The sequence below is a fragment of the Tamandua tetradactyla genome, chromosome 3, assembly GCF_023851605.1.
Source record: "Tamandua tetradactyla isolate mTamTet1 chromosome 3, mTamTet1.pri, whole genome shotgun sequence".
In the NCBI taxonomy this organism is placed as follows: domain Eukaryota; kingdom Metazoa; phylum Chordata; class Mammalia; order Pilosa; family Myrmecophagidae; genus Tamandua; species Tamandua tetradactyla.
The window spans coordinates 93,214,923-93,234,162 of record NC_135329.1 but is presented as its reverse complement, the minus strand read 5'-3'; the positions used below and the strand labels follow the sequence as shown (position 1 = coordinate 93,234,162).

At 38.7% G+C, this 19,240-nt stretch overlaps 1 protein-coding gene across 3 annotated transcripts in view; it reads left to right on the top strand.

Moving 5' to 3' along the window:
- The window catches only part of RALB (RAS like proto-oncogene B), a 64,800-nt gene that overhangs the window by 40,656 nt on the left and 4,904 nt on the right, over nt 1-19,240 (top strand). For 2 of the 3 annotated variants that reach the window (XM_077153529.1, XM_077153527.1), the window contains exons 2-3: nt 911-1,076; nt 11,640-11,848. In XM_077153529.1, the coding sequence (XP_077009644.1) occupies nt 963-1,076; nt 11,640-11,848 (323 nt within the window). In that variant the 5' untranslated portion in view covers nt 911-962. The remainder of the gene's footprint in view (nt 1-910; nt 1,077-11,639; nt 11,849-19,240) is intronic. The other variant, XM_077153528.1, reaches the window with a different exon arrangement.

The following is a 19,240-nucleotide window of genomic DNA, read 5'->3' as shown; positions in this document are numbered from 1 at the left end:
TGATCCTTGGAAAAATCCTGCAGGGTAGGTGGTGGGTTCTTCATTTTTGTGGATGAGCAGTCTTGGGGAAACTGAATACTTAGTTCTAAGTCTACAGGGCTCACAAAGGGCAGAACCAGCCCATGTCCATTTCCCCTATGCTGTGGTGTATGTGAGGGAGACATTCCCATACATACTGGTTACCATACAATTCACACTTGGTTTAGAATAAGTGCCTGTTAAACTTACCAGGATACTTTTACTTCCCACAGTGCTGGGGTCACTGTCTATTTTTATTTCACTTCTGATGCGATTTAAACTGATTTTGAACAAGAGATTGTTGGTGTAGACATGTTTATCTCATTTTAGTTTATCGCTTTAAAAATAAACCTGGAGCAAATCATTTTGTTCTCATTCTTTTAACTCTGTGGTGAGTCATGAAGGGGTACTTATTATACAAAACACATTTCCTCATCCCTCTTCAGATCCCTTCCATCATCCATGCCTGAGTGTGCCTGTCTGTGCTGGGGGTGGGGAGGGGAAGGAGGAGAAGATGGAGATGGGGGTCTCTAGGTGACATGGGAATGGGGGGAGAACTGAGACTCGGAGCTGTTGGGCCATCCTGCCTCGCAGAAGAGCTGTCAAGATGTATTGACTTTTAGTGACAAGTTACTCTCCCACTCTCCCCAGTGGTACATGCTTTGGACACAGGTAGCCATTCCTTCTCTCGTCTGGTCTTCCCTCTGATCCCACCTCTGCTGTAATGAAGGACTTTCAGAATTGGTGGAGGGCTTGTGTCTATGCCTGGAGCCTGGAAGAATTCCCTTTTTTGTTGTAGTGTCTGGGTTCAGCCTTTTTGGAGGGTATGAATTTCATTTAATTTCCTTGGGCAGACACCAAACTGCTTCTACGTCTTTGTGCCTTTCACCAGCAGCTCTTTACCTGGCTCTCCCCCGTGGGTGGCGCCTGAGGAAAGCAGCAGAATGGCTGCAAACAAGAACAAGAGCCAGAGCTCCCTGGCCCTGCACAAGGTGATCATGGTCGGCAGTGGAGGGGTTGGCAAATCTGCCCTGACGCTTCAGTTCATGTACGACGAGGTAAGACCTGCGGCCCGGCACAGGCAGCCTCTTCCGTGGCTCCCTGAGGCAGTCTTCTTCCTGTGCCCATTTCCCACGTGCCTAGAGGATCATGGGGAAATTTGGGCTAGGGTGGCTTCTGAATCGTTTTTCAGGGTTTTGTGGAATTTAGCCAGCGTAAGACCTGGATTGCCGATTCTAAGTAATTTCAACCCTGGAGGCCTGGGAGGGATCCCTGCTCACTTTGCATCCTTTGTTACACTTTGAACCTGCTTTCTGAGTGGAGCAAGGGAAGAAGGAGGACTGTTGTACAGCATTTCCAAAGAACAGATCAGATATTTCACTTTGTGGGCAAGTCTGTTTTGGAAAGGAGTCAGGGAAAGCTGAGCATCATATTTTTTTTCAAGTGACAGATGCAAGTTCTCCTCACTTTTCCCTTGCAGCAGGGTCAAGCTTGGCTTTTATCTTCTCACCCTCCCTGATAGAGTTTACATCCTTTTCTTAACATGGATAATGTAACTAGTGTTGAGTCCCACGTCGACACCACAGCCTCAACTCTTTACTTGACTGTTGTATACTCGTACAACAGAGAGAATGTTCAAACCAGAACTTAAATTGCAGAACTTAAAATGCACTTGCCTTACATTCACATGGACATATGTTTTATACAATTTGCAAAAAAAAAGATCTCTTAGCCATAGTTGGTGAAGATTGCTGTTCCTTTTCAGTAGGCTTCCCTCTGTCCCTCTTCTTTTATGTTGAGTGGCACTGGAGTGGCCGCAGGCATCTTTGGGATCTGGCCGAGGGTAGATACATTAGGGACACGTACAGTTTGGGTTTTAGGGATGTAGTTATATGGTTTGGGTCACTCTTGTGTGTGGTTAAGTTATTGCTAGCCTCCAGGTATAGGAATGGCTTCCAGAAGCCTCCTGCTGCCCACTGTGCTGACTGGCTGGCACTAGGATGTGGAGGGTTGCATCCCAATATGGGTGGGTCGTGCAGCACCTGGCAGTGAAAGAGTGTGGGCAAGGGGAGGAAAACCAGGGTGGAAAAGGACTGGTCTGGAAAGTTCTTCGAGATCTTATAGTTTCTTACAGCAAAATTTGATAGAGAATTTCCTAAATTTAATGAGAGTTCGATAACTTTCATGGCTAGCAATGTCATACAGATGTGAAGCCAAAAAAAAAAAAAAAAACTTTTCTAAACTGTCAATAAGAGAAAAATTTCAGTCAACCATGCTAGAGGAAAGTCAGAATTATTTTTATTCTCTCTAGAAAATATTGCAGAGTCATTAGCATATGACAAGGTAATCAAAGAATATACAGCAAATACAAAAAAAAAAGAAAACAGGAGGAGGGTATTCTAGAGGTAGGTCAGACAGTTAATAAATGTTATTTGGCTAGATTTTGTGGTATGAGTGGAACTCATATTAGCCTTCTTTTCTGGAAAACAAATCATCAGAAACTTAGCAACTTCAAGCACCAGGCTTTTCTCATCTCACAGTTTCCATGGGATGGGAACTCAGGCATGGCTTAGCTCACAAGGCTGCCAATGGGGTCATGAGCAGACTGTGATATCACTCAGGGCTCAGGGGTCTTTTTTTTTCCTGGACTCCAGCTGGTTGGCAGGAGTCTGTTCCTTGCACTTGTAGGACAGAGGCCCTCAGTCCAGAGAGGTCATCCTCAGTCCCCTGCCTTGTGGCCCTTTCTGTATATGGTTCATAACATAAGAGCTTGGTACTTCAAGGCCAGCAGGCGAGTCTCTAAATCTGCTAAGACATAGTCTTCTAGAACCATTTAATCTTGGGAGAATCCCATCACCTTTTTCATATTCTCTTGGCTGGAAGCAAGTTAGAGATTCTGTCTGAACTCAAGGAGAAGGTATTTACCAGGCTCATTAAGGCACCTTAGGGTATGTCTGCCATAGTATTTGTCAGTTTTTTAAAAATTTGTGATGGATGTTGCCCCCACCTCCTGTCCCCAGGGAACATTTGGCAGTACCTGGAGACATTATTGGTGATCACAGTTTGGGAGAGGATGCTGCTGGCATTTAGTGGTAGAGATAAGGGATGCTGCTAAGCATCCTGCAATATATGGAACAGCCCCCCACAAAAAGAGTTACCCTATCCAAAATATAATCATTCTGCTGTTGAAAAATCCTGGATTAGAGAGCTACGGCAAGTCAGAGGAGGGAAGATGTCTTGACAGTGTAGGTGATTGAGAAGCCAGCCCCAGGGTACCCAAATCCAAGAGCAAGTTCAGAAACAGAGCCCACCTCTGCTTTGAGACCAGGATCCATTCTGCTCAGCATATCTGCTGAGACTGCAGAACGTTAGGAAAGCCTAGTCTGGAATTGTCATTTCTGTTATCTGTTTGTATGTGCATATATGGCACTGTAGGGGGTGAAGAGATGCATGCAGCTGAGTCAAAGTTTTCTTCCTCTTCTTTTTCCAAGTTTCTTCACCGAAGCAGGAGATAGCTGTGCTTGACCTTAGTATATTTTTCTCTGGGGCTAACATATTTGAGGGCCAGAGAGCAACAGTTATTGGAGAATCGGTAAAATAAAAGCAAGACCAGGAAAAAACAGGATGAAGTGATGCGTGTTTGGAGAATCCTTGTTGATTTTTTACAACATTGCTTTCTAATAGAACATTCTGCAATGATGAAAATGATCACTATCCACACTCCAGCACACCATTTCAGGAGTCACATGTGGATTCTGACCACTTGAAATGCAGCTAGTGACAGCCGTATGGGACAGTATGGTTTGAAATTCACCATTTTGGAGCTCAAAGATGCCTGCTGATCAGAGGGTCGCTGTGAATCTTTTTTTTACATTTACCTTCTGAATCACATTTCCGGAAGGAGCTGAGAACTGGGAACCTTTATTTTATTTTATTTTTATTATTTAACTCTTTTAATCCTCCAAACAATCCTCTGAGGTAAAATGTCATCCCCATTTTTTAAATATATATGTTCTTTATTATTTATTTATTTATTTTTATTAATTTTTTAATTAAAAATATAACAACAAACAAACGCAAACATTCTTAACTTATGATCATTCCATTCTACATATATAATCAATAATTCACAATATCATCACATAGTTGCATATTCATCATCATAATAATTTCTTAGAACATTTGCTTAAATTCAGAAAAAGAAATAAAAATATAACAGAAAAAAATTCATACATACCACACCCCTTACCCCTCCCTTTCATTGATCACTAGCATTTTAATCTAAGTTTATTTTAACATTTATTCCCCCTATTATTTATTTATTTTTAATCCATATGTTTTACTCGTCTGTTGATAAGGTAGATAAAAGGAGCATCATACACAAGGTTTTCACAATCACACAGTCACATTGTGAAAGCTATATCATTATACAATCATCTTCAAGAAACATGGCTACTGGAACACAGCTCTACATTTTCAGGCACTTCCCTCCAACCTCTCCATTACATCTTCACTAATAATGGGATATGTATTTAATGTGTAAGAATAACCTCCAGGATAACCTCTTGACTCTGTTTGGAATCTCGCAGCCATTGACACTTTATTTTGTCTCATTTCACTCTTCTCCCTTTTGGTCAAGAAGGTTTTCTCAATCCCTTGGTGCTGAGTCCCAGCTCATTCTAGGATTTCTGTACCACATTGCCAGGAAGGTCCACACCCCTGGGAGTCATGTCCGACATAGTCGGGGGGAGGGCAATGAGTTTGCTTGTTGTGTTGGCTGAGAGAGAGAGGCCACATCTGAGCAACAGAAGAGGTTCTCTTGGGGGTGACTCTTAGGCCTAATTTTAAGTAGGCTTGACCTATCCTTTGTGGGGTTAAGTTTCATATGAACAAACCCCAAGATTGGGGGCTCATCCTATTGCTTTGGTTGTCCCCACTGCTTGTGAGAATATCAAAAATTCAACTTGGGAAAGTTGAATTTTCCCTCTTTCTCACCATTCCTCGAAGGGGACTTTGCAAATACATTTTTATTCACTGGGGAACTTTTATTTGTATTACGCTCTCCTGGTGATTATAACATGTGGCCAGAAGTGGCAACTCCTGCCTAAGAGATCATCTTGTCAAGTCTAATGTTGCAGAAAAGGTAACCAAGTCCATGACTAGGGGATGCTAGTCTAAAGTCATATGGGCCAGTACGACTCTTCAAGATCCAATGTCTTACCTTTAGTTTTAGAAAGAATTTTAACTTATAAGGCGGATTTTTCCTGGAAATTGGGCTTTGGAAGGAACCATGTTCCCAGAAGTCTTTATTTTTACTTTAGGGCTGACTTGGAGGAAAGTAGAGGGAATTGTCAGTGGAGCAGAGGGGGATTTTAACCTTTTTATCTTTGGCCTAAGACACATAAGGCCTTTGTTTTTTTAGCTTTTTGCCCTTCTAGGAAACTGAGTTTGGTAGTGATGAAGCTTTGGCAGCAGCCGCTTTAAATTTTCAGTTGCTGGCCAGGTGGGGTTCACCAGCCGGGAGGCTGCCTGCAGTTTGTCTTAGGGTTGTGGGTGCATGGAACTGAATTAAACGCAGTCCTGCTTGGTCAGAAGAGCAAAATTTGGCTCGTGCTATTAGTGCAGGGACTTTGGTGATATCCTACTTCCAGTTGAGAAAATGTAAACATCAGGAATGTTAATCCAGTGCTGTGATAATCAGCACACTTTTCACGGAGGTACGACGTCAAATATGATACTCTGACTTCCAGTATCAAGTGAATCAATGGGACTCTTGCTGCTTTTACCCTGGGAAATTCAGGTATCATACAGCAGAGATGCTTTATGGTGGTGTTCAAAGATTTCTGGTTGATGGATTGTTGTTTTGTTTTGGCTTTTGGTCACCTTTTTTTCTCTTTGGAAGAATGTTAAAAAAAGGATACTACTGTGACACATAGGCAGGTTATCGCATTTTCTCTATTTAAAGTTAAATATTAGTACAATTCTAAAAATCTTCAAAATCATTTGAATTCGTAGCTATTAATTGATAATACAGGATTCTATTTAAGAGTGCTTCTCAAAGGGTCTTTATAAGTTCATATTGATATTTTCTGTTTTTCTTTGAAATTTAAAGAAAAAAATTATTGAACATCTGAAACACAATTTCTAAAGGTTGACTTTTCCAGAAAACTGTAGCTATACATTGCATTGCCTCTATTGTGTTAAAATATGATACAAAAAAGAACATAATATGAGCCACCATTCTTTAGCAATCTGAGCAAAGATAAGATGCCTAAGGAACAACATGGATGACTTTGATATTTTCAATTTTGAAAAATTTGTATTCTTTATTAAAGATATAATTCACATACCATGAAATTCATCTGGCTTCTTTCACTTAGCATAATGGTTCATCCATATTGTAGCATAAATCAGTATTCTATTACTCTTTATAGTTGAGTAATGGTTTACTATATGGGTATACCACATTTTGTTTATCCAGTCATCTGTTAGTGGACATTTGGGTTGTTTCTGGTATTTGACAATTAAAAATAGTGCTGTTATGAACATTTGGGTACAAATTTTTGCATAGAAATAATGTTTCCAATTCTCTCAGGTATGTACCTAGGAGTAAAATTGCTGGGTAATTTCATAGTTTAACTTTTTAAGGAACCACCAAACTGTTTTCCACAGTGGCTGCACCATTTTACAATGCCATTAGCAGTGTACAGGAGATCCAATTTTTCTACATCCTCGACATTTGTTATTGTCCCATCTTTTTTATTATAGCCATCCTAGTGGGTGTAAAGTGACATCTTGTATTTTTCTTAAAACATTTTTTATTGTAAAGTATAACATATACAAAACAACGTAAGGAAAATAGCAATAATTTTCAAAGCATACTTCATCAAGTAGTTACAGAACAGATCCCAGAGTTCGTCATGGGCTACTGTCCCGCCATCTGATTTTTCCTTCCAGGTGCTTGAAAACACTGGAAGCTAGAAGAAATACTGATATTCAGTAGCCATACTCATTTGTTAAATCCAATTTTCTATGTTATACCTCCTCCTTCTCCTTTGATCCTTCTCCCAGTGTATAAGGATCTTTGGGCAATGTCATTCTGACTTTTTCATGTTGAGAAGGGGTGTCCCCACTAGAGGATAGCGGGATGAAATTAATTGGTAATCTTGGAGAGGCTGGTTCCTCTGTGTTTCAGGATTTATCTATCCTAGGAACCCTCCAGGAATTACAATTTCCAGGAAGGCAAACCTAGTGCATGAAACCCTTATATTGTCTTAGTTCTTAAGAGTCAACAGAGTAATGTTGATTGGGGTTTAGCAACCATGGCAGTTAGCACTATCTAACTGAAGCTTAAATAAGAGTAGCCTCCAGAATAGCCTCTTAACTCTATTTGATTTCTCTTAGCCACTGATACCTTATTTTATCATACATCTTTCCTCCCTTTTGGTCCAGAAGGTGTCTATCCCACAGCCAAGGTCAGACTCATCCTTGGAATCAAGTAATGATTTTCCTTGCAGAGTTGGGCTTACAGAGAGAGGCGACACCTGAACAATAAAAGGGGTTTCCTAGAAGCAACTCTTAGGCCTTGTTATAGGTAGTCTTAGCTTCTCCACTCCAAAAATAAGTTTCATAAGGGCAAACCTCAAAATCGTGGCCTCTTTTCTTGGGAGTCCCTAATGGTTGAGAGTATACCTGGGGTTTCGCAAATGGGAAACTTTACTATTTCAATATATATATATATATATGGAATATATATATTCCCCTTTGGACCCTCAAGGGACTCTACCAATACTTTTTTAAATTTATTTTTTATGTATGATACAGATCCACATACAAACATGAACATTCTTATCATATGATCATTCTGTTCTTGTTATATAATCAGTAACTCACTATCATCACATAGTTGTATGTTCATCATCATGATCATTTCTTAGAACATCTGCATCAATTCAGAAAAAGCAATAAAAAGAAAACAAAAAAAATTCATACATACAATACCCCTTACCCTGCCCTGTCACTGATCAGCAGTGTTTCAATCTACTAAATTTATTTTAACATTTGTTCCCCCTATTATTTATTTATTTATTTATTTATTTTTTTATTAATTAAAAAAAGAATTAACAAAACAATTAGAAATCATTCCAATCTACATGTACAATCAGTAATTCTTAATAACATCACATAGTTGCATATTCATCATTTCTTAGTACATTTGCATCGATTTAGAAAAAGAAATAAAAAGACAACAGAATAAGAATTAAAACAATAATAGGAAGAAAAAAAAACAAAAAAAAACAAAAACAAAAAACCTATACCTCACATGCAGCTTCATTCAGTGTTTTAACATAATTGCATTACAATTGGGTAGTATTGTGCTGTCCATTTCTGAGTTTTTATATCAAGTCCCGTTGTACAGTCTGTATCCCTTCATCTCCAATTATCCCTTCTCTTTTTTTTTTTTTTTTTAATTAACGGAAAAAAAGAAATTAACCCAACATTTAGAGATCATACCATTCTATTTATTTATTTTTAATCCATATGTTTTACTTGTCCATCGATATGGTAGACAGAAGGAGCTTCAGACACAAGGCTCTCACAACCACACTGTCACACTGCGACAGCCATATCATCATACAATTATCTTCAAGAAACATAGCCACCGGAGGACAGCTCCACATTTTCAGGCAGTTCCCTCCAGCCTCTCCATTATACCTTAACTAAACAGTCTACCAATACTTTTTAATTATTAGCCCACCATAGTCTGGAATGTATCCAGGTATTACATTAAGTTATACAGAATTACAAGGTCTCATTCCCATTCTGGACTGATTCCAGGAGTTTGAGTTGTTTAAATGAACTATCCAGACAGGTTGATTTAGGTATTGTGTGTTATGGAAAATTTAGGTTTTAGACATAAGAAACCTCTCTGCCTTTGATCTTATACAGTAGGTGAAGATCTAGAGTCTAGACACTATCATCTTTTCCTCTGCATTCTAATTTACCTTAGACCATACCAGACTAACTGCGTTTTAAACTTTAATTGAGGCCTGATCTCTTTTTCAGTTATTTTAACTGTTATATTGTATATAGCTCTGCTAACTTTTAGAGCTGTAGCCCTCCATTCCTGGGTCTTAGGTGTCACAGTTACTCAAAGTTCCAGGGGAAAAACCAGCTGATACACATATAGCTCAGTGCTTCACAATCTAGAAATACATTCACAACTTCAGACTAAATGTGGCTGCTGTAAGGGCTTACAATCTAGGTTCCCATTTTCTTGTAAGTGTTTTCTGAGAGAGACCTTGGCATGTTTGTTCTTTTGTTTCTGGCTTATTTTGCACAACACATTGTCCCCAAGATTTATTCAGTTCGTTGTGTACCTCTTGACATCCTTCGTTTTTGTAGCTGCACCATATTGCATCATATAAATGTATCACCGTTCACCATTGTGCTTCTCAGTCATTGTATCCTTCGGCTCCCTCTATCTACCAGGCATTCATTGTGGTTTGGCTTGTCATTTCCCAAGAGCTAATGATGCTGAGCATCTTTTCATATGCTATTGGCCATTTGTATATCTTTTTTGGAGAAATGTCTGTTCGGCTGTCCTGCTCATTTTTAAATAGGGTTATTTGTCTTTTTATTGTTGTTTTAAGAATATTTAGAATATTTATAAGAATATTTTCTATATTCTAGATATAAGTAATTTAGCAGAAATATGCTTTGCAGATATTTTCTCCCATTCTGTGAGTTTTTATTTGCTTGATGGTGTCCTTTGAAACATGAGAATTTTTAATTTTGATGAAATTTCAGTGATTTTCTTTGGTCACTTTTGTCTTTGGTTCATATTTAAGAAACTATTGCCAAATCTAAGGCCAGGAAGATTTATGCCTATGTTTCATTTTAAGGGTTTTTTAGTTTTGTCCTTGTATTTAGGCCTCTTAACCATTTTGAGTTAATTTTTTTATGTAGTGTGAGATAGGGGTTCAATATCCACTTATTCCAGTACCAATTCTTTTTTTTTACACATAGTACAGTGCTCAGAGTCTCCCATGGTCAATTCTCTGCCCTCACCAATTCAATTTTAGTAATACATTGTTATCATTAATTTACTTTTTTCCTTAATATCTTGATTCCTAATATCATTACCATAATTAGTTACATGATTTATAATACAATTTAGAAGTACCTTTTAAATTTCAGTGTCATTATTATTAAATGATACAATCACTGAGGGAAGTTTGAGATATTTTGAAATTTTCTTGTCCTTTGTCTTCCTTAGCAGAAGGCATTCTATTAGAATACTCTGTTCTGAAGTCTTTTGAATTAAATTATTTCTCTGTGTGGCTACATCACCAACTTAATATGTAGTTAGGCTCATTTGCTTTAGTTTTTCAATTGTACATCTTTTAAATTTATTTTCTTTTATTTATTGTTCTGTGGCATGTTTTTGCAAAGATAAACACACACACTCTCACACACACTTCTCACACTCATACCCTGCTTCTCTTGTGAAAAAGACTGTTATAATCTGGAGTTCTCGCCATGTTTGAGCATGGTTCTTGTCTTCAGTTTTTATAGCTGTATTCCATCATGTGGATCCCCCTGGCTGGACATTTGGATGATTTTTAATCTCTGGTTATTACACATGGTACCACAATGAATAACCTTGAATCTTTTCCCCAGATGATGTGATCAGGCTTTTGGTTTTTTGTCAATTTAGTACACAGAAAATAGTATCTCACTGAAGGCTTAGTTTTTCATTTCTTTTATTAGTGAGGATGACTGTCATTTGATATGTTTAAAGTCATGTGTTTTATTTTTCTATAAACTGTTTATATCTGTTGCCCAGTTTTTCTCATTGGATGGTTGGTCTGCTTTTTTTTCTTTCTGTTTCTAAGAACTCTTTTATATTAAAGAGATTAGTTCTTTTGCTATGAATTGAAATACATTTTCTTTGTCATTTGTCTTGCTTATAGTGCATTGTACCATATGGAAGTGTTTTTTTAATTTAAAAAGATTTTATGTAGTCTGATTTATCAGTTTTTTTTCTGGATTTTGAGTCATAGTTTAAAAGGCCTTCTTCACTTCATGGTAATAAAGGGATTCACCCATGTTTTCTTCAAGTACTTGAATTGTTTTAATTTTTGCATTTAATCTTTGATCCATCTGGAGTTTATCATGTTGTACAGTTATTTAAGTCTCTCAGTACTTCTTGCCAAACTACTTTTGAGATGAGTCTTATACTTACGTTGATTATGAGTAAGAGTTCCTATTTCTCACCCTTGCCAGTATTCGTATTACAATTTTATCGTAATAATAATCTTTCCAAGTGTTCTACCTTGTGCTTGGTTTTCTCCTCTATAAAATGGGCATATCTGCCCCTGTTATTTAACAGCAAAGTAAAAATGGTAGAACTGATGGCTACGAAGAACTGAAAGTGCTATATAAGGAGTCATTTTTATTTTATGGGCCCTTCCTTGCATGTAGTGTAACAATTATGGACTTGCGATAAGCACTCATTTTCTTATAGACAAAGTACCTATAAATGGAATTATATTTTTGGCAGATTTTAGTCCCCTTAAAACATTGTTGACTACCAGTGATGTTCTTTTCTTCCTCAGTTTGTAGAAGACTATGAACCTACCAAGGCCGACAGTTATAGAAAGAAAGTGGTTCTTGACGGGGAAGAGGTACAGATAGACATTCTGGACACTGCGGGACAGGAGGACTATGCAGCCATTCGCGACAACTACTTTCGAAGTGGGGAAGGTTTCCTCTTAGTGTTCTCAATCACAGAGCACGAATCCTTTACCGCAACTGCTGAATTCAGGTAAGTTTCAAATGAAGTTACCTGTGCTGCCAAGATGGGGCTTTTTGCCTTCCTTTCGTGTATCTTGGACTTGGAAAGAATTTCATTTACCATGAATGGCCATAGTAGTATCAAGTTGAGCTTATCATTAGGAAGAATTTTTTTTAAACAGTTTTCTTGGGCTTTCTAAATCTTGCCACAGCATTGTCCACCAGTTGTTTGCCATCATAAATCCCTATCTTATGATTTCTAAATATTAAAATCTTGTCTCTGAAAGAAGATGGAGATAACTCCAAATACTCAAGGACCTGTGATTTTGTTTTCATATAAATCATGAGATTCAATGATTGATAAGACTTATCAACTCTCTTTTTAAGTATTTTACTAGAAAAGTAAGAATTTTAACCTGTTTTGAAGTTTATGAAGCAGTGTCAGGAGCATGAAAGATAAGTCAGAGTGACATTTTGACACTGTAATGTTTAGTATAGTTGAGGGGTTTTATCCTGGCTTTGGACCAGAGAGAACTGGGTTTGAATCCCTGCTCTGCCACTAACCAACTTTATAGTCATGGGCTTAATTAACTTACAATTGGAGATTCTGTCTCCTTGTCTGAAAATGTGCTTGTTGATGAAATGAAATGCTGGCCGAGGCTATAAACTCTGTAAGGGTAGCACTGTGGCTACATGTTAACGTGCTGTGTCCCCAGGCCCTCTCCCAGCACTGGGCACATGGCACTGTTCCATGGTGAGTGGAATATTCACTATTGTTGTCTATTTCTAAGCTGCCATAGTTAAAGATCTTAAAAGTTCATTTGTTATGAAGAAATATCAAGCCCTTTTGGTATACTCTTTATTTTCTTTATCTCTCTCTTTAACTTCCCATTTTTCTACATACAGTTGTTATTTTTTCATCTACTCTCTTTATAAAAAATAAACACGGTGATCCAGATGAGTAATCTTGAAATTATTTTAAGAATAAGATATGGAGTCTACCAGGAAACTAAAAAGGTGGAAAAAAAAAAAAACACCGTAATTTTTTTTTCATTCCTTAGCAAGTCTGGTCAGAAAGTATTTCACCTTTCAGCCAAAGGTAAAAATGAGGAAGGTAATATCCCCCCAAGCTTTGGAAAGAAGCATCATTGAGCCAGGGAGGCCTCGGGGGTAAACTCAGGTAGTTTAGCAGAGCCAATAGAAAGGAGTGCCTCAGTAGTCATGCTGAATTTCAAGTCTTAAAAGGTGAATATTTCAGTTCTCTGGAATGATAGTGTGTGTGTTGAGATGATCAGTTAAATGATTACCTCATTTAATAATGAGAAATCCTATTAATTTTTAGAGTTTTTGGACATTCCTACAGGTTTCTATATTTGGATATAGCCCATGGTTTTGTAATTGTGTCTGCCCCTGCACAGCATATAGATTTTTAATCTCATTTGCATTGCCTCCTTGAGTTTAAAACAATACAGGTGTACTCACCATCTTATCTTCCCTGTCCTGAGTCTTTTGACATCTTATTGTCCCTGGACCTGCCAAGAAAGGAAGTGTTGGGTAGTAGATGAGTCCTCTCCGGAGAACTGAGACTGCTACTCTTGTCCTGATCCCAGGGTCACCACCTGCACACAGATACTATTCACATCGTCTAAAAGAGCCAGAGCAGAATCTCATAGAATCTTGGGAGAAGGGATTTGGGGATTATATGTAAAGAGCTCTGGTGGTTTGGAGTCATGTACCTCCCCCACCCCCACCAAACAAACAAAGAAACAAATATGTTCTCAGCCTTAGTCCTTTGTTGTGGGTGTGAATCCATTGTAATAGGACCTTTTGAGGGGTTACTCCTCTTAAGGTGTGTCCTTATGTAGGCCTTATACTCAGTCAGGATGGGTCTTTTTCATATTACTAGAGGCCTTATAGAGAAGGTCACAGAGAGAAGCCATGGGGAGCAGCCAGAATCTGGAAGTCATCAGAATGTAGAAGAGAAAGAAGATGCCACCATGGGCATTGCAATATGATGGAAAAACCAAGGCACCGAAAAGATTGCTGACCAGCCTGAAGGTACCAACCCTGGCAGGAAGCAAACCCTTTAGCTTCTGAATCCATGAATTAACAAATTCCTGTTGTTTTATATGAAATTAAAATAGATTTTAATATTGGAAAATGGGGTGCTGCTATAACAAACAAATGTGGAAATGGCTTTGAAATTGGGTAGAGGCTGGAAGAATTGTGAGTGTTTGATAGGAAAAGCCGAGATTACTTGGAAGAGATTGTTGATAGAAATACGGACATTAAAGGTTATTTTCCTGATGATACTTTAGAAGGAAGTGATGTATGTGTTATTGGAAACTAAAGAAAAGGTAAACTTGTAAGTGATGGACTTGAATATTTAGCTGAGGAGATTTCCAAGCTAAGTGTGGAAGGTACAGCCTGGCTTCTCCTTGCAGTTTATAGTAAAATACAAGAGAAAAGGGGTAGGCAGAGAATGAAGTTCTTAAGCACAAAGGAACCAACACTGAATGATTTTGAAAAATTCCAGCTTACCCAGATAGTGTGCTCTGAGACTAGGGCCAGAAGTGGCTCTATCAGCGTTCTCCCTGAGCTTTCAGGAAGTGACTCCTAAGAGAACAGGGTTCCATGTGAGGATTTAATTCAACAACCCTTTGCTAAAGAAAGTGTGGTTGAACATGGGCCCAGTCACCCATTTCCATGGGAAGGGTCTGTGGAAAGTTCTGTGGTCTGATGGTTTGGACTCACTTGAATTGTGCACAAAGCCAACAAAGTGTTTGCAAAATTTGTATGAGCAGAACCACCACCAGTCTGGACTGAAAGGGACGGAGAAGAGATCTACTGAAGGAAGGATGATTTCAAGGAAGAACCTTGGAAGCAAAGGTTTGCTCCGAAAAGATCTCAGGGCAAGAGTTAGTCCACCCATGTGTGAAGAAAGGGTTGGTCATCTACTGTACTTGTAGGGGGCATGCCTTTGCCCTGTTGTTCAGGAAGAGTGCTCCATTCCTCAGAGACAGTGAGGCCTATGCCCCTGTGTTCAGTGTTGAGTAGAGCATGGCTGTTGGAAAAGCCCTTGGAAGGGGTGGGGCTGCCACTCCATCAGACTCAGAGGATAAAACATTGATCTACAGATGACTCTCAGACCTTGAAATCTAATGGAGTTTGCCCTGCTGGGTTTTGGACTTGTTTGGGACCCGTGACCCCTGTTTTCCTTCCAGTTTCTCCCTTCTAGAATGGGAACATTTATCCTATGCCTGTCCCACAGTTGCATATTGGAAGCAAATAACTTCTTTTCTAAGTTTCACAGGTCCATCAGACAAAGGAAATTTTGCCCCAGTACAGGCAACATCCGCAACTGATTTTGCTGAAACTTTGGATTTAACATTGCTCTAAAATGGCTTAAAACTTTGGGGATGTTGTCATTGAATGAATGCATTTTACCTGTGGAGTGGTTATTTCAGTTAAGGTGTGGCCCAGCTGAATCAGGATAGGTCTTAATCCTATTACTAGAGTCCTTGTATAAATGGTCAGAGATAGAAAAGCCACGGGGAACAGCCAGAAGCCAAAGTCAACAGAGCCGGGAAGAGAAAGGAGAAGATGCTGCCATGGGCATCTCCATGTGATAGAAAAGCCAAGGAGCCCCAAAGAGTACCTGGCTTCTCTATCCCTTGGATGCTAGAAGGAATATTAATCTAGAGATTCAGCAGTCACACTTGTTTGCCAAATCCTATTCTCTCTGTTATACCTCTTCTCCTTTGATCCTTCTCCCAATCTATAGGGATCTTTAAGCAATGCCCATTCTGACTTTTTCGTGTTGAGAAAGGGGAGTGTCCACACTAAAGCAAAGGGGGGTAAAATTAATTGATAATTTTGGAGAGGTTGGTCCCTGTCCATTTCAGGATTTATCTGACCTAGGAACCCTCTGGGAATTATAGGCACCAGGAAAGCAAAATTTAGTAAATAAAACCTTTATAGAGACTCAGTTTGATTGAGCCCGAGGTGTTCTCAGCAGGAGTGATGGTTGAGGTTTAGTAGACCATGGCAATTAGCACTATCTAACTGAAGCTTGCATAAGAGTAGCCTCCAGAATAGCTGCTTGACTCCATTTGATCTCTTGGCCACTGATGCCTTATTTTATTACATCTCTTTTCCCTCCTTGGTCTGGAAGATGTTGTCGATCCCACAGTGCCAGGACAGACTCATCCCTGGGAGCCTGGCCCCACACAGCCAGGGAGACGTTCACCCCTAAATGTCGTGCCCCACATAGGGGGGAAGGGCAATGACTTTTCTTGCGACTTTCCTCTCTAGTTGGGCTTAGAGAGAGAGAGGCCACGTCTGAGCAACAAAGATATTTCCTGGAAAGAACTCCTAGGCCTTGCTGTTGGCAGTCTTAGCTTCTCCCCTACAGAAATAAGCTTCATGAGGACAAGTCTTAAATCAAGGGCCTGGGGTGGGCCACAGTGGCTCAGCAGGCAGAATTCTTGCCTGCCATGCTGGAGAACCAGGTTTGATTCCCAGTGCCTGCCTGTGCAAAAAAAAATCAAGGGCCTGGTCCATTTTCTTGGGAGTCCCAATGGTTGAGAGTGTACATGTGGCTTCCCAGATGGGAAAATTCAATAGTTCCATATGTATATATGTATTTTTTCCTTTGATTTAGATTATGTTTTACAAAAAATCTAGGTTCTAGACATAATAAACTTCTCTGCCTTTGGTCCCATACAGTAGGTTAAGTTCTAGAGTCTCTACACTATTGTCTTTTACCCTGTATTCTGATTTACATTGGATCCAGCCAGACTGGCTTCGTTTTAAACTCTAATTGAGGTCTGATCTCCCCTTCTGTTACTTTAACTGTTTTTATACATAGCTATGCTAACCTTCGGGGCTGCTACACTCCATCTCTGGGTCCCAGATGTCAGAGTTACTCGAAGTCCCAGGGAAATACCAGCTGATACACATACAGCTCAGCATTTCAGCATCCTGAAATACAGTTACAATTTCAGATTCAGTGTGACTGCTGTAAGGGCTTGCAATCTAGCTCCAAGTTTCTTATAAGTATTTTCTGAGAGAGACTTTAGCATATTTGTTCTTTTGTTTCTGGCTTATTTTGTACAGCACATTGTCCTCAAGGTCTATTCAGTTGGTTGCATGCCTCTCGAAATCGTTTTTGTAGCCACACCGTACTCCATCATATAAATGTGTCACAGTTCACGATTCTGCTTCTCAGTCATTGTACCCTTTGGCTCCCTCCATCTATTGGGTATCAGAGATAATGTCCAAAATAAACAAACCATGTCTTACAATGTCCTCATTGGCTGTACAATCAGCAGCTCTCTCAATTTTAGACAATTCTCATTGGTCCATAATGACAAAGAACTGACAAATACAGCCTCTTCAACTGTCAAATCGAAACTACCCCTTATCAGTTGTCCCTCCCTTTCCAGTTAGTTGCCTTTGGTAGTGCTGCGGTACTGTTGATGTCTTCCTGTTAACTATTGGCCATAGGCATGCATTTTTGTTTTTTCTCCTTTATTTCTCCACTATTGTCTGTTTGTGCATTGTAGAACCTTTGAAATGGTTCATGTGAGAATTTATTTATAATTGTAGATTCAATCATATTCACCTTCAATATGGCGATGTTTCTTATAACCCCTCTTAATTATTGACTGTTACTTCTATCCATTCCCTTGTATTCGGGTGCAACCTCTTAGGGTAGCTTTTCCACCCTCTCTGGCTTTTGTGTACCTCTAGATCTGCTGTATTTTACAGTGTATCCTTTGAGATTACCTTTACTAGAGTCATAATAGCAAAACTGTACAGTATCTGTCCTTTTGTGTCTAACTTATTTCACTCAGCATTATGTCCTCTAGGTTCATCCATGTTGTTATATACTTCGGGATCTCATTTCATCTTTCTGCTGCATAATAAATATTCCATCTTATTTATATACCACATTTTGTTTATCCCTTCATCTGTTGATGGGCTTTTGGATTGTTTCCATCTTTTGGCAATTGTGAATAGAGCCTCTGTGAACATCGGTATGCAAATGTCTGTTTGTGTCACTTCCCTCAGCTCTTCTAAGTATATGCAAGTATTGGTATTGTCAAGTCATAGGGCAACTCAATATTTAGTTTTCTGAGGCACCACCAAACTACTTTCTACACAGCTGCACCATTATACATTCCCACCAACAGTGAATAAGTGGTCCAATTTCTCCACATCCTCTCCAACATTTGTAGTTTTCTGTTTGTTGAATAGTAGCCATTCTGATATGTGTGAGGTGATATCTCAATGTCATCTTATTTACATTTTTCTTATAGCTAATGAAAACGAACATTGCTTCATGTGCTTTTTAGCCATCTGTATTTGCTCTTTAGAAAATTGTCTATTAATATTCTCTGCCCATTTTATCGTTGAGTTGTTTTTACTTTTGTTTTAAGCTGTATAATTTCTTTATGTACATAGGATATCAAGCCTTTATCTGATATGTGGTTTCCAAATATTTTTTTCCCGTTAAGTTGGCTGCCTCTCCCACCTTTTTGACAAAGTCCTTTGAAGCACGGAAGCTGTTGAACTTAGAGTTCCTATTTGTCTGTGCTTTCTTTCGCTGCTTGTGCTTTAGGTGTAAAGTTTAAGAAGCTACCTCCTATTACTAGATCTTGAATATGTTTCTCTGTTTTCTTCTAGAAGTTTTAAAGTACTGACTCTTCTTACATTTAGGTGTTTAATCCATTTTGAATTAATTTTTGTATAAGGTGTAAGATAGGGGTCCTGTACAACCTACATTCTTTAAGAGCACTCTTTTCAGAATGGGTTAGAATGTAGAAGTGGAAATGCCTCTGCTGGACCAAAATATTGGCAGCAGAATATTTAATATTCATGCTTTTTTAATACTTGATTTTGATTAATAATTTCTTATAGCTGATTATTTTTAGTAGAAGTAAAATTTAATATGCTGCAGGTAAGTTTTTTTTTAGAGAAGGCATTTTTGAAGTACTTTTCTGTAAAGGTTGGGATATTTCCCTTCTTTTTTTCACTCATTGGTAGAAAGTAATGCACACTGAAATATGATTACTGCCTAACACATCTGTCCCTGTTGGGTTACATGTGCTATTTACTGGATCTAGGTGTAAACTCTGTGTGTGTGTGTGTTTGTGTGTGTGTGTGTGTGTGTGTGTGTGTGGTGGGGTGGGGAGTACACATATGTAATTATATAACTGAAACAGAAATTTCACAAAATAGTATTCACCTTTGCTACTGGAGATTCTCTCTGATATTTCTCTTCTGTTCTATAATATTCTGTTCTGCTAAAGAACTAAACAAGACCTCCTGGTTGTGACCTATTAAAGTAATTTCATGATCCACTAGTAGGCTGCTACTTTCCATATGAAAAACACTGAATTTTTTCTTAGCTATTACT